Here is a 16223-nt window from a genome sequence, read left to right on the forward strand (position 1 = left end):
ACCTGTGAATTCAGTTGGACCGGCCAATCAACGTGGTAAATGGGCGGGACCTCTAGTTAAAGGGGTAGTTAGGCTGGTAGGTGAGGTGAGGGCAGGTTCTGCTTTATGATAGCGGAGTGGGCCCATTAGGTGATGGCTTTGTGAAACAAGGATCGGGTTTTTCATACGAGTGTGCAAGTGCGCTGCAGAGTATGGTCATTCCACAAGAAAACAATATTCACCCTTTTGAAACGAATGACTTGTAGTCCAAGGATGTTATCAGATGTTCGTTATTATCGGAACCCGATATTGACGCCAAAATGTTTGCCAAACCCTGTTCCCTTTGTTTATAAATACATTATTACATATTTATCGTTTTCCTTTGGTTATGTCCATAATAAAAAAGTTGGATAAATATTTATAAAAGCAGTGTTATTATAACTTAGCGATTTATATTTTAACGTATCTCATTTGTAAACAAAATGTAATTTCACTGAATGCGAACACAATGCTCCCAACAATCCTGCAAAATACACAGCATTCTGAAAAGCTAAGGAAGAAGAGATTATTGATCAATGGAATTGTTCTTGTGATGTTGCAACAGCCTTTGTGTTGCAGATAGTCACAATAGTTGATGGATATCACAATTATCTTAACTATCACAATGGATAGTTAAGATATAAAAAGCCTGAGTTATTTAAAATTACTACATTTTCGTTTTAGGTTTTGATTAAAACGCTACATTGATTCTTTTTATCCAAACTGGTGCAAGATGAACACACAATTAGAACAAGCGATATTTCTTCATTTACAGGCGGCCAGTATTTGACATTCAGTGGAGATTCAGTTATTGCTGACTTAACTCTGAGATTGTTTGATTTCTGGATACTAAAGAAATTGATGTATATTAGCTGCTTTGATCTTGTTGAAGGCAGAGTTGCTTTGAGAAAGAAGGGGCTCCACCTGGTCCAGTTATTTGTCTCCCCTCTCCAGGAATTGTGATTATTTTGGCCTTCAATAGCTAAATGATCACGCGTTATCAATAAATCTGATTTATCCCTCTTCTTTAAAACCTTTGACTAGCAATTATTCCATGTTCTGAAAAAAAACCCACATCTATTTGGTGTTCAGCTAATTCCATATTTGTGTGTGTGTGATTAAATGTCTGAAATCTTCAGATCATTTAGTGATTATGATGATTGTAAATGATGGTGGGTATTATTTTGCATGAGTAGGTGCTACCCTCTCCTTAATTTAGTATGTTGAGTCCTAAATGGATCTATAACTAGACTAACTGAATAACTAGACTAAGTGGGACCCGTTGGGTCCCATGCTTACACGGGAGGGCTGGTCCCCTAACGCAATATTCCACTTCTCCACCAAATCCAATATTGGTGGCCTGTGGGGGGAGGGGAGGGCTTTCTGGAGTGCTAGTATGGGTGTTGTGGACCGAAGGGATTCTTGGGCTGGCGGCTCAGTCACTCAGGCCTGGTGGGCTGGCAGCTCAGTCGCTCAGGCCTGGTGGGCTGGCAGCTCAGTCGCTCAGGCCTGGTGGGCTGGCAGCTCAGTCGCTCAGGCCTGGTGGGCTGGCAGCTCAGTCGCTCAGGCCTGGTGGGCTGGCAGCTCAGTCGCTCAGGCCTGGTGGGCTGGCAGCTCAGTCGCTCAGGCCTGGTGGGCTGGCAGCTCAGTCGCTCAGGCCTGGTGGGCTGGCAGCTCAGTCGCTCAGGCCTGGTGGGCTGGCAGCTCAGTCGCTCAGGCCTGGTGGGCTGGCAGCTCAGTCGCTCAGACCTGGTGGGCTGGCTGCTCAGTCGCTTAGTTGCTTAGACCTGGTGGGCTGGCTGCTCAGTCGCTTAGTTGCTTAGGCCTGGTGGCTGGCAGCTCAGTTACTCAGGCCTGGTGGGCTGGCAGCTCAGAAACTGCCAGAAATTCTGCCCAAAACAGGTGAGAGACTCTGTGTGTGTGTGTGTGTGTGAGAGAGAGAGAGAGAGAGAAGGGGGAAAGGGTGGAGAAACATTTTTCATCCTTTTTCTGCAGATCACAGAAATGAAGGAGGAAAGTCTATCCTGACCTGGATCTCACAGGGAGCAAATGAAGGGAGGGAGAATACTGGTGTGAGGTTTAATACTTGCAGGGGAAATACTGATGGGCTGAAGGGACTCCTGGGCTAGTACAGGCCTGATGGGCCATAGGGACTCTTTTATAAAATAAATTAAAAAAAGATCTGTGAAAACGGAGTGAAATCTCAATCTTTTTCTGGACTTTTCCTGGCCTGGCACGGGCCTTTTGGGCCAAAATGCTCCTCCTGGGCTAATAAGGGCATTTTGGGCAAAAGGACTGGTTTCTCGGCTAATAGCGGCCTTAAGGGGCGAAATTAATGGTACCAGGCAGGTCAAACAACTCATTTCATTTCCAATTGCATTGCAGTTTCAAGCACAGGGCAGACCGAATAGCTCATTGCATTTTCATTTCACTTCCATTGCCATTGCAATTTCAAGCAAAGGGCAGGCCAAGCAGCTGATTGCATTTTCACTTCATTTCCATTGCACTTTCCAGCACAGGGCAGGCTCAAGCCAAACAGCTGATTGCATTTTCACTTCATTTCCATTTCACTTTCAAGCACAGGGCAGGCTCATTGCATTTTCACTTCATTTCCATTGCACTTTCAAGCACAGGGCAGGCCCAAGCCAAACAGCTTATTGCATTTTCACTTCATTCCCATTGCTATTGCAGTTTCAAGCACAGGGCAGGCCAAACAACTAATTTCATTTTCATTAAGGGTTAACAAATAATTTATTCAAGTACATTGCATACTCGGTGTTCTGTAGTTTTCCAGCTCAGAAAGAGAGTCGTGACCTCTCCTTCGCCATCTTGCAGACAGACTGAGCCACTTCCGGGTTTTATAGTCCCTCCCACCGGAAGGGGCGTGGCCTTCATGGTGGTGATTGACAGGAGAGAGATACTCAAGATTTTTTAAACACTAAAGTCTTTTATTTTTCATCCTCGGGGCCTGCGCAGCGGAGGAGGACTGAGTAAGATGCCAAAAAAATCACAGCCATTGTGGTAGCGTTTTTTCTAAAACCAAAGCACAGTGCAAAGAGGAAGTGGTTAAGATGAGACTTTTAATTATATAGATAACTTTTAATCTGAAGTATATACTGTATGTTGGAGTTGGGTTCCTTCATAGCAGTGATTTTGATAAATATTTGAAATATAATGGGTGTAAAAATGGCCGTTCTTCTAGGTCCTCAGCTGTGTGCTGGATATGCGATTGGTATAGATGGGTACTTGATGGTCAGTATGGATGTGGTGAACCCAGGGGTTTGTTGCCATTTTATGTGACATTGTTCATGTCCGAGACTAATCTATTCATGAGTGTGTAAGTGTGATATGGATTTAATATTTTGGTGGAGGATAATGACTTCACTGTCTGAGGAGGGAACTAAAACTCGCAAAGTGATGGATGCTGGCACGTGAGATGATGTAGTCAAGAATAAAAAGTCATAGTATGGCCCAAATATTTGTGCCTAAACATGCAAAATTGCCATTTGGTTCTGTTTCCTTGCTCCTGAAATGTATGATTCAATATCTCCAATGTTTCATATAGGTTTAATTAACTACTTGCTCAATTATATTACATCTTCAGTGACTCCCCACTTTAATATTGTTCATTTATTAGTCACAGAATGATATATAGTATTTCAGATGTGGTGAGAAACATTGTTCACAGAATCAGCCGTTACAGCAAGGGTGAGACCATTTGGTGTTTTTGAGTCCATACTAGTGATACGCAAAATAAATTGATTTCGTCCCTCTCACTAACTTCAATTATTTTCTTTCCAGTACCTATCCTTTTCATCAGTACAATTGAATCTGTCACACTACTACCCCTGGCTATGTATTCCAGTAGTAAATGACGAGCTCTGTTAAAAGTCAAAATTTGTCTTTCTCATGTTACTTTTGGTTCCTTTACCAATCACCTTTGTTCTGCGTGGTCTACCTTTTGATCCCTTTATCAATGGGAACTGTCTTTCTGTCTCTGCTCTACCTATATATCCTTCAAAAATCTTTATCAAATTGCCTCACAACCGTCTCTATTCCAACCGTCTCTATTCAGCACATCACTAAAATCTGAGCCTTGGAATAATTTTGATAAATCTCTTCTGCACTCTTCTACCTAACACCTTCAAATTTTCCTAAAATGAGCAGAATGTGCAGATTGTGTCAAATGCAATGACATTTTTGCTTCTCTCTTCAGCATGTATTTGTGTAAAACAGTGTACCATTTGCCTCCTATTTCTTTGTTCTATCTGCATTTGCTTCTTATGTAAAGGTTCATATTTTGCACACTAAACCCTTTTGGTTCTGCACTTGATGATATTGATGACTTGGGTTTTTTGTACACTTCTTTACAAATCGTAATATTGGTACTAATCTATCGTTGGATGATTGACACAAAGCTGGAGTAATTCAGCTGGACAGGCAGCATCTCTAGAGAGAAGGAATGGGCAACGTTTTGAGTCGTGATCCTTCCTCAGACTTTACTATCATTGGATGATGCATTCTTATTTATAACTAGACTAAGTAGGACTAGTTGGGTCCCAGTCATACGGGAGGCCTGGTCCCCCAACACAACTCATTCCCCAACGCAATATTCCAAAACTTACCCGTTCCCCCAACACAATATTCCACCACACACCCATAGCCCCTAATTGTGCAGGCACGGCTCATTTCCCCTCATCCCCCAGCACTCCCTCCCCCTCCTCTTCATAGAAACATAGAAAATAGGTGCACGTTTAGGCTATTCGGCACTTCGAGCCTGCACCTCCATTCAAAATGATCATGGCTGATCATCCAACTCAGTATCCTGTACCTGCCTTCTCTCCATACCCCATGATACCTTTAGCCACAAGGGCCATATCTAACTCCATCCTAAATATAGCCAATGAACTGGCCTCAACTACCTTCTGTGGCAGCTGTCATGTGTGGGAGGGAAGGGTGTGTGGGGTGGGAGGGGGGGAGGGAAGGGGGTGGGAGGGGAGGAAGGAGTGGGGGTATGTGTGGGCAGGGGGGTGTGGGGGGGGGGGAGAGTGTGGGGGGGAGATGTGGCGGGGAGCTGTGGGGTGGGAGGTGATCGATCTGCGCACGCGCAGTTTTTAATATTTTTTAAACCTCGCTAACCTTTACGACATTCAACCGATCGTAACAAAACTTGGTGCAATCACAGCATAGGAGAACGGTGAATGAACTGGCGAAATGTCGTAGCGCTATCGCAAACCGTTTTTGCGCAAATAGAAAGACCGCATAAACCGGAAGATAACAAGATCAGAGTTTTAGTTATGTACAGATAGATAGAAGTTGAAATATAACTTCATATACCAGGCACTAGATTCTGATGAGAGGTACCACACCCTTGCTTATCTTGTTGATAGTTTTATGCTTATTAAATGCATGGCTTTGGTACCCATTATTAAGTGGGATTTTTCATTATATCTGTCTTTGATTTTTCACCAGTACATATTCAAACTGATTTTACATCTTCCACTTCAAAACCTCCACTGCCTATATCCTGGCTCATAGTAAGCTTCAATCATTGTCACAAATCCATGTTGTATCCCAGTCCAGATTTGCATTTTTTTTAATTCTCATCATGCTTTTGCTCAAATCTGTCCAATGTTTTGTCACATCTTAACTTTGTAATTCCCTCAACTCTGCTGCTTTTTGAGAATTCTGCTTTATAATTCTCCCCATTTGCACATTCCCTGCTATCCTTTAAAAAAATCTTGTGATAGTAGCAGAATTAGGCCATTCGGCCCATCAAGTCTACTCTGACATTCAATCATGGCTGCTCTGTCTCTCCCTCCTAACACCATTTTTCTTACTTCTCCCAAAAACACCCTACACCCGTACTAATCAAAAATCTATCTCTGCCATAAAAATATCCATTGACGACCTCCACAGTGTTCTGTGACAATTAATTCCACCGATTCATCACCCTCTGAATAAAGAAATTCCACCTCATCTACTTCCTAAAGGAACATCCTTTAATTCTAAGGCTATGACCACTGGTCCTGGGCTCCCTGAAACATCCTCTCCACATCCACTCTATCCAAGCCTTTCACTTTTCGGTAAGTTTCAATGTGGTTCACCCTCATTGTACTATACTCCAGCAAGTAAAGTGCCAGTGCTGTCAAACGTACATCATATGTTAACCCATTCATTCCTGGGATTTTTCTTGTAAACCCCCTTCTGCACCCTCTCCAGAGCCAGCACATCCTTCCTTGGATATGGGCCCAAAATTGTTCACAATATTCCGAATGCGGCCTTTAGAGCCTCAGCAGTACAATCCTTTTTTTGTCTTCCAGTCCTCTTGAAATGAATGCTAGCATTGCGTTTGCCTTCCTTACTACCGATTTGACTTACAAATTAACTTTTTAGGAATCCTGCACCAGCACTCCCAAGTCCCTTTGCACCTCCAATTTCTGGATTCTCTCCCCATTTAGAAAATAATCAACGCCTTTATTCATAACACCAAAATGCATGACTGCTACACTGTATTCCATCGCCATTTCACTGCACACTCACCCAACCTGTCCAAGTCCTTCTGCAGAGTCCCTGCTTTCTCTACAATACCTGTCCCATCACCTATTTTCGTATCTTCATTATCTGATAATTAACGCTATTGGATGTATTACTATGTTAATAATGATACTCTTAGAGATGGCTGAACTTTAATTTAAGTTCAGTTTTAGAGATACAGCATGGAAACAGACCCTTCGACACCGACCAGCGATCCCCACATATTAACACTATGCTACACACATTAGGGACAATTTACACTTATACCAAGTCAATTAACCTACAAACCTGTACATCTTTGGAGTGTGGGAGGAAACCGAAGTTCTCGGAGAAGTTTATCAACTCCACCATCAACAGTGTCACCTCCCTCAAACGGATTACCACATTCCCGAATCAGAAGCCATGGATGAACAGCGAGGTCAGGCTACTGCTGAAAGCACGGGACACCGCTTTCAGGTCAGGCGATGCTCGAGCCTACAGTTCATCCAGGGCTAACCTGAAGAGGGGCATCAGGAAGGCCAAGCATTGCTACAAGCTAAGGATTGAGGAGCACTTCAATAACAACTCCGACCCCTGACGCATGTGGCAAGGCATCCAGGCCATGACGGACTATAGATCCACCAACATCACCCCCACATCCAGCGACGCCTCCTTCCTTGAGGAGCTTAACCACTTTTATGGCCGCTTTGACAGGGACAATCAAGAGATGGCCATCAAGGCTGTGCTCCCTGCTGATCACCAGCCCCTCACACTCACCCCCTACGACGTGTATGTGGCACTGAGCAGGATTAATGCATGTAAAGGCTGCTGGCCCTGATGGCATCCCCGGGCGCGTCCTCAGGGCCTGTGCTGCGCAGCTGACAGACGTCTGGACTGACATCTTCAACCTGTCACTTGCCCAAGCAGTTGTCCCCACGTGCCTTAAAACCACCTCCATCGTGCTGGTGCCAAAACACTCCACTGCGGCGAGCCTCAACGACTTCCGCCCAGTTGCACTTACTCCCATCATCACCAAGTGCTTCGAGAGGCTGGTCCTGGCACACCTCAAAGGCTGCCAACCTCCCACACTGGACCCCTATCAGTTCGCCTACTGCAAGAACAGTAGTACGGTGGATGCCATCTTAACGGCACTTCACTCCGCCCTCTCCCACCTCAACAACAGAGACACCTACGTGAGAATGCTGTTCATCGATTATAGCTCAGCATTTAACACCATTATCCCCTCAAAACTGATCACCAAACTCAGCGACCTGGGCATCGACCCCTCCCTCTGCAACTGGATACTGGACTTTCTAACTAACAGACCCCAGTCTGTTAGGTCAGACAACCACACCTCTTCAACCCTCACCCTGAACACCGGCGTTCCACAGGGATGTGTGCTGAGCCCCCTCCTCTACTCCCTCTTCACCTATAAATGGTACTAACACCATCATCAAATATGCATTATCAGCAACAACGACCTTGTTTGGAATACTTAATCCTGGGTGCAGATGCGGCGTAGACGGAGGAATTGGTAGGGGATGGAGTCCTTACAGGAAGCAGGGTGTGAAGAAGTGTAGGCCAGATAGCCATGGGAGTCAGTGGGTTTGTAGTAGATGTCGGTCAGTGGTCTGTTATCTGCGATGGAGATGGTGAGGTCTAGAAACGGTCGGGAGATGTTGGAAATGGTCCAGATGAATTTGAGTGCCGGATGGAAGTTAGTGGTGAAATGGATGAAGTCAGTGAGTTCTGCGTGAGTGCAGGAGGTCGCACCAATGCAGTCGTCAATGTAGCGGAGGTAGAGTTCGGGGATACGGCCACGGTACGTTTCGAACAAGGATTGTTCTATGTACCCTACAAAGAGGCGGAGGAGAATATTAGGACATTACCTATTGATGCATTTGAGAGAATGGACTGCGGAAAACATGTACAAAATAAAGGTCTTCTGCCAACCTGTTTCTGCTGCACAATGACCGCTTCTGACAATAAAAATCCTGGAAAATCCTGGAAATCCTGATATCCTGGAAAATATATACCACTTCACAACATGGAAGGGGTGGGGTAGGAGGCCTTTGGTATCATGAAATGTTGCATAACAAAAGCATTCATTGAGCATGAAATTCACCTTTTGGTTTCATGGGCATTGAATGAGTGTTAAATGTCATGAACGCAAACTGAATATAAAGCACATGGTTTATATGCCGCAGCAAACACGGTTGTCCTCTTTCTGAGATGTGAACTGCCTAGAGTACTGAAGAGAGAGTATAAATGTTGTCTACATATGATTCTATGCCTAGATCCATTATTTGTCTGGTAACTCGATGCCTCAAAAGAACCAATTCAAGAATGTTGGCAAATCATCTCTGAAAAAAAGGTATAACATCCCCATCAAGTGGTGTGGATCCCTGGCCCATTATAATTAAAAATGGAGGAATATTTGGGATAACTGAGTTTACTTGCTGGAGGTATGCAAAATCAAAGCAATGGGAAGAATGCACCACCTAGATATATCCTTTTTAAACAAAAAATCCTTAAAATTGCTGTTGCATACGTTTACAGAGGCTAGTAAAGTCTAAAAGTAACATAGACATGGATTATCGAATTACTGAACTCATAAATTAAGGGTATACCCTGATCTCCCAACCTACCTCAAGGCCCTTGCATTTTAATAGTTTATCTGTATTTTCTCTCTAGCTGCAGCACTGACACTGCAGCAGTATATTCTGCACTGATTATTTTTCACTTTGCACCCCTTTGCTCCTCTTGTGTGCAGCTTGATTGTACTCATAATGATGTAATTTCACTCAATAGAACACAAACAAAGTTTTTCACTTTATGCAAGTACTGATGCCAATAGTAAACCAACACCAATGCTTTGCTTGCAGTTGACAACATATTTGGATGCAGTGGTATTGCCCTTTGCTATGCCTTAGAGTCATAGAGTGATATAGTGGAAACAGGCCTTTTGGCCCAACTTGCCCACACCAGCCAACATGTCCCAGCTACACTAGCCTCGCCTGCCCACGTTTGGTCCATATCCCTCTAAACCTGTCCTATGTGATTGTGAATTTGTTTTAACTGGTACAAAGTTGCTTGCACCACAGGTTTATAACAAACTTTGCGATACATTTTTGGCAAAATTCAGATTATCTCTGAAAATCAAACGGGTGCTACAAGATATGGCAAATTGATGCTTGCTTATACCTCTATAGCACCTGAAGAGTGTTAAGCAATACTAGACCAAGTGTAGATCCGTTGGGTCTGCTCCCCCAACGCACCCGTTCCCTACCCGTAGCCTCCATCGGAGGCGTGGTCCTCCAACTCAAGCCGTTCCCGAAAGTAAGATTCCAGCACTCCCCTGCCTCCCTCAGCAGTGGGCTTGAAAAAAAATTCCATTTGCACTTCCCCTGCGTGTTGCAATAGCAATTCGCCCTCCCCTCCTGTGAGGTGAAATGTTCAGAGTGTTCCTGTGTTGCAACATTGTGTCGAAGTGTTGGAAGCTGGCAGGAATGATTTTAATGAAAAATGTGAATCAGAATATGTCTGCTCCCCAATGGTGTGGTCTCCCAATGAAATATTCCACCACTCAGCCGTTCCCCCAACACAACTTAACCCGTTCCCGAACATAAGATTCCAGCACTCCCCTGCCTCCCTCAGCAATGGACTTTTCAAAAATTCCAAATTCCAACTGCAATACCTATTGGCCCTTCCCCTCCTGTTGAAAAATCCTATTGAGGTGAAAAGTTCAGAGTGTTTCTGTCTTGCAGCTTTGTATCGAAGTGTGTTGGAAGCTGGGAGGAAGGATTTTAACAGTAAAAATCTTGTAAATGTTGGCATTTTTAAAACTTTAATTGTGAATAACATGAAATATAGGACAACATATTCAGTGAAGCTGATCACTGCTAACCGAGCCATTGTGACGTCATCAGTTGCTGGTCATTTTAAATTCAGTCTTTTGATCTTTTTAAACTTTAATCAGTAATAAGTCGAGAAATAAAGCATAAAATGTTCAGTGAAGAGGCTCTCTGCCAAGGGTAAAAATGTGAATCAGAATATGTAAAGATGTAATTGTTACCACGTAATGTTTTTGCGAAGATGTGACAACCACATATACACACATATACGCGCATACAAGATCAAAGTTTTAATAAGTATATGATCATATGATATATAATAACAGAATTTCTTAATATCATTAGATTATTCAACTGCTTTTGAAAGCTTGTGATAACTATTAAAATATGTTCTCAAAGCCTTATAAAATGTTCAAGTGTTTTGTCATATGCACGAGTATGATGAGGTATGGGCACCATTAATAATCTTGTTTGCAACAGCATGTAGATTGAGACAAACACAAAAACAAATTATACATAAATTTATATATATACTTGACCAAGTGCAGACCCGTTGGGTCTGCTCCCCCAACGCAGCCGTTCCCTACCCGTAGCCCCCACGGGAGATGTGGTCCTCCAACTCAAGCGGCTCAGGAATCAGCAGTGCGGCTGTTTTTAAATGGCATCTTTGAGGCGAGATGCGGGCGCCAGCAGCCGTTATGGTCGCTGGCCAGCAGGAGGCGACAAAATGAGTGAGTTGGTGGGGGGGGGGGGGGGTGGGTGGAGAAGGATTTTATTTAAAAATGTGTACATAAACACGACGACATTTAATGAGGAGTGGATACTTGGAATGAAAAGTGAAATCTCTACCGAAATGGAAAAAATCAGGGCGTTTGTGGGTCGGGTGTTGGCGTAGCAACGAATCAAAGGCCGGCAGCCACAAGTCAGAAACATACACAGCTACACAGCCAGACACACACAGAGTTTTAAATATAGATAGATTACACGAAATTCTAAAAAGATAGTTTAAAAAAAAAAAAAAGAAAGATTTTAGGGCAAAAACATAATTTGGAAAAAGAACAAGTCCATATTAGTTCAAAAGGTGGACTGCAGTTTTTCATTATCGAGGTAGAATTAAGATGGTGTAGATTGGTTCACGAACCTGGTGATTGTAGGAAAATAGCTGTTCCTGAATCTATGGCGTGAGTTCAGGCTTCTATATTTCTTGCCTGATGGTAGCAGTGAGAAGAGAGTATGACTGATGGTGGAGGATCCTTGATGATGGACTGCTATTTGGAAGAATGTTGGGGCATTAGGATGTGAGAAAAGGGAGATGGTGAGAGAAGTGGGAAGCAACTGTACTTTGAGTAATTTTATGGGAGTTGCAATACGTGAAATGCCTGCTGAAGCTGAACATCCAAAAGGCAAAATTTCCTTCAGGAACCTTTATTTCCGCATCAAAGAATTTCATTTGTGTTTATGAGGCACTTTAACATAGCTGTTCTTGCTCTTCTCTTTTATATAACTTGAGCTGTTCTTTGTTGCTTCAATTGGTATTAGAAACCAAGGTAAACAGTAACACAGGTACAGGGGCAGCACATTGGCGCAGCGAGAGACCTGGGTTAGATCCCCACTACAGATACAATACAATACCTTTTATTGTCATTTGAACCTCACATGAGGTTCAAACGAAATTTGGTTTCTGCAGCCATACAAGAAAAGAACCAAGACACACACCAACACAATTCAATTCACATAAACATCCATCACAGTGAGTCTCCTCCTCGCTGTGATGGAAGGCAAAACTTAAACATATCTCTCCCCTGCACTCCCCTCTCCCCCCCATGTCAGAGTCAAAGACAGTCAAAGCCCCCGGCGGGCGATGTTAAATGTCCCGCAGCCATTAAAGCCACGCCGGGTGATGCAAGGCCACGCTTGGTCTTGGTGTTGGAGCCCCGGCGGGCTCTTGGTGTTGGAGCCCCGGCGGGCGCTCACAAAGTCCCGCGGCCATTCCAAGTCGCGCGGGGCGGTGATGTAGGCCCCGCTCCAGGTAATCTTCAACCCCGCAACTCGGGCGGGAGAAGTCGCCGTTGCGGAAGCCCCGAAAAGCGGTCTCCCACCAGGGACCCACGGGCTCCCGGCATCATTGTCCACAGACCTGCGGTTGGAGCCTCCGAATCTCCGGGTGTCGGGTCACAGCAGCGCTCCACCACAGCTCCACCCGCTCCGGACTCGGCCAGCTCCGTGATGGTGAGTAAATCCGCAGCTCCGCGACTGGAGCCCCAGGTCATTCCTCCAACAGGTCATTTCTGTTGGAGGCCGCTCCACGTTGCAGCCCCAACGACAACGGAGACCCGACAAAGAAAAGGTCGGGCCATCGTGCAGGGGAAAGACCTTATGGAAAAAGACTACATGGAACAAGACAGAAAACAATAAAAAGACAGACGGACTGCAGAGGCCGCTGCTGACAAGAGTCGCGCCGCCCAATGGATGCAATCTGCGCAGAGATTGTATGTTTTCCCTGTGACCATGTGGGTTTTCTCTGTGCTCTGATTTCACCCACGTTCCAAAGATGTGCAGATTTGTAAGCTAACTGGCTTCTGTAAAATTGCCTCTTGTGTGTAAGATGCGAAAGTGGGATAACATAGAACTAGTGTACGGGTGATCTATGGTCAGCGTGGACTCGGTGGGCCAAAGGGCCTGTTACCACACTATCTCCAAACTAAAGGTACTGCATTGTGTCTGTAAACATGCAGAAAAGCAGGTAGAGAAAGCAATGTGCAGGATCTGTTTAGTACACAAATCCTGATACTTTGAATAGCAACTCCAAATCCTGCTTTTATGACAACTGAATGAGTTTTTGTTTTCAAGTCCGAACTGCTCTTTAAGGGAAGTGTTAACCAGATTGATATTAAAGTATCAGATGGAGAAATGCTTTACAGGTTATCATCTACCCATGTGCTCCACATTTCAAAAAACAATAATTGCCAACAAACATGCTGGTAAGAATTTGAATTGTGTGAATTTGATCTGCTTTATTTGTTATTGTATTTTAGAATCAGATCCGACATTATATTTGTTTTTTTCCAGTCCAAGGACAAAATGATGCGGGGTTCCCGAAGAGGCTGCGTCAGACTGAGGGTAAGTATAACAAATTTCACTGTTGGTACATCCTTGGAATCTGATTGCTAATATCTTTTTTTTAATTAATGTAATATCGTGTCCTTGTTTTTTTGCTTGTATATCTGTCATGGTTTCTCTATAATTTATTGCCCATCATTCTCCATGCTGTCTTTGGTTTCATCTTGTCTGTGAGATTCTATTTCCTTCAAAATTGTTGTCTAATTAGTTTGCCTTTGAAAGGTCAGTATCAGAAGGGGAGTTAAACTGATTAGATGCCGGGAGATCCAGTAAACCTTGGTGGACCGAGCACAAGTGTTTGGCAAAGCGGTCACCGAGCCTATGCTTGGTCTCGTCGATGTACAGGAGCCCACATCGGGTATACGGGATGAAGAAGATTAGATTAGAGGAGGTGCATGTAAATTTCAGTCACTTGGAAGGACAGCTGTGGTTCTAGATGGAGTCGAAGGAGGAGGGACAAGGACTGCTATTACACCTGTGGTTGCAGGGGAGGGGGGTGGTTTAGGTGGGAAGGGATGAATGAACCAAGGAGTTGCGGAGGGACGTCACCTATCCATTTTCTCCAGAGACGCTGCCTGACCCGCTGAGTTGCTCCAGCATTTTTGTATCTATTTAGGAATAAAACAGCGTCTATAGTTGTTATTGCATATAACAAAGCAATTGGATATCTGTAATTCTATCTACATGAGAAGTTTGCAAAAAGGATGAAATGACAAAATGATGCAGTTATTGAAGTGGTGGATAATAAAGCAAGCAATCAATTAATAGTTGCTGCAAATCGATGGAATAGTACAATGGAAGGAAATAAATTCAGTAAAATTCCAATAATGCAGTATCCAATTTTTAAAAATAAATCCAAAAGATTTGGTATCTGGTGCACTGGGTTCAGATCATCATGGACTACTTCCGTGATATTCCCCGTGATCAATAAAGCAACTCCCACATCTATCTTGCCTGCAGCACCTGTACTCTGGAACATTACACTGGCAGTCTTGTAACTGTTTCTCTGTGAGCCAGGTTTTTTGCAATAGCTATAATGTCCTGGTCAAATATATTTATCCACACTCTGTTCTACTTTACCTGTCATGCCTCTAGCATTGAAATAAATGTAGTTTAATATAACTGTCTTTCTTCGCTCCCTGCCATGCTCCTGCCGAGCCTGTCTTTGGACTTGTTATCATTGAAAATCTTCTACATAGAAACATAGAAACATAGAAATTAGGTGCAGGAGTAGGCCATTCGGCCCTTCGAGCCTGCACCGCCATTCAATATGATCATGGCTGATCATCCAACTCAGTATCCCGTACCTGCCTTCTCTCCATACCCTCTGATCCCCTTAGCCACAAGGGCCACATCTAACTCCCTCTTAAATATAGCCAATGAACTGGCCTCGACTACCCTCTGTGGCAGGGAGTTCCAGAGATTCACCACTCTCTGTGTGAAAAAAGTTCTTCTCATCTCGGTTTTAAAGGATTTCCCCCTTATCCTTAAGCTGTGACCCCTTGTCCTGGACTTCCCCAACATCGGGAGCAATCTTCCTGCATCTAGCTTGTCCAACCCCTTAAGAATTTTTTAAGTTTCTATAAGATCCCCTCTCAATCTCCTAAATTCTAGAGAGTATAAACCAAGTCTATCCAGTCTTTCTTCATAAGACAGTCCTGACATCCCAGGAATCAGTCTGGTGAACCTTCTCTGCACTCCCTCTATGGCAATAATGTCCTTCCTCAGATTTGGAGACCAAAACTGTACGCAATACTCCAGGTGTGGTCTCACCAAGACCCTGTACAACTGCAGTAGAACCTCCCTGCTCCTATACTCAAATCCTTTTGCTATGAAAGCTAACATACCATTCGCTTTCTTCACTGCCTGCTGCACCTGCATGCCCACTTTCAATGACTGGTGTACCATGACACCCAGGTCTCGCTGCATCTCCCCTTTTCCTAGTCGGCCACCATTTAGATAATAATAATAATAATACATTTTATTTATGGGCGCCTTTCAAGAGTCTCAAGGACACCTTACAAAAATTGAGCATGTATAGGAAAAACATGTAAGGGGAATGAAATAAATAGTAGAGACATGACTAGTACACAAAGTAAAGACAGAATTCAATACAAAACACAATATGAGGCAATTAATCCACAGATGAAAAGGGACGGGGACGTGGGGCTAAGGATAGGCAGAGGTGAAGAGATGGGTCTTGAGGCGGGACTGGAAGATGGAGGGAGTTCCAGAGCCTGGGAGCTGCCCTGGAGAAGGCTCTGTCCCCAAAACTGCGGAGGTTGGACTTGTGGATGGAGAGGAGACCGGCTGATGTGGATCTGAGAGACCGTGAGGGTTGGTAGGGGGAGAGGAGGTCAATGAGATATGTGGGGGCCAGATGGTGGAGGGCTTTGTAGGTGAGGACCAGGATTTTGTAGGTGATCCGGTGGGAGATGGGAAGCCAGTGAAGTTTTTTGAGGACTGGAGTGATGTGATGCCAGGATTTGGTGTGGGTGATGAGTCGGGCGGCTGCGTTCTGGACCAGTTGGAGTCGGTTGATGTAGGTGGAGCTGATGCCAAGGAGAAGTGAGTTGCAATAGTCCAGTCGGGAGGAGATGAAGGCATGGATGAGTCTTTCAGCAGCAGGCGGTGTGAGAGAGGGTCTGAGTTTGGCGATGTTGCGGAGATGAAAGAAGGAGGTAATAGTCTGCTTTCCTGTTTTTGCCACCAAAA

At 44.2% G+C, this 16223-nt stretch overlaps 1 protein-coding gene across 3 annotated transcripts in view; it reads left to right on the forward strand.

The window, feature by feature from the left end:
- Positions 1-16223, forward strand: part of osbpl9 (oxysterol binding protein like 9) — a 129110-nt gene that overhangs the window by 377 nt on the left and 112510 nt on the right. For all 3 annotated transcript variants that reach the window (XM_033028585.1, XM_033028586.1, XM_033028587.1), the window contains exon 2: positions 13458-13508. In XM_033028585.1, coding sequence (XP_032884476.1) covers positions 13458-13508 — 51 coding nt within the window. The remainder of the gene's footprint in view (positions 1-13457; positions 13509-16223) is intronic.

Source organism: Amblyraja radiata, chromosome 10, assembly GCF_010909765.2.
Source record: "Amblyraja radiata isolate CabotCenter1 chromosome 10, sAmbRad1.1.pri, whole genome shotgun sequence".
NCBI classification, from domain to species: domain Eukaryota; kingdom Metazoa; phylum Chordata; class Chondrichthyes; order Rajiformes; family Rajidae; genus Amblyraja; species Amblyraja radiata.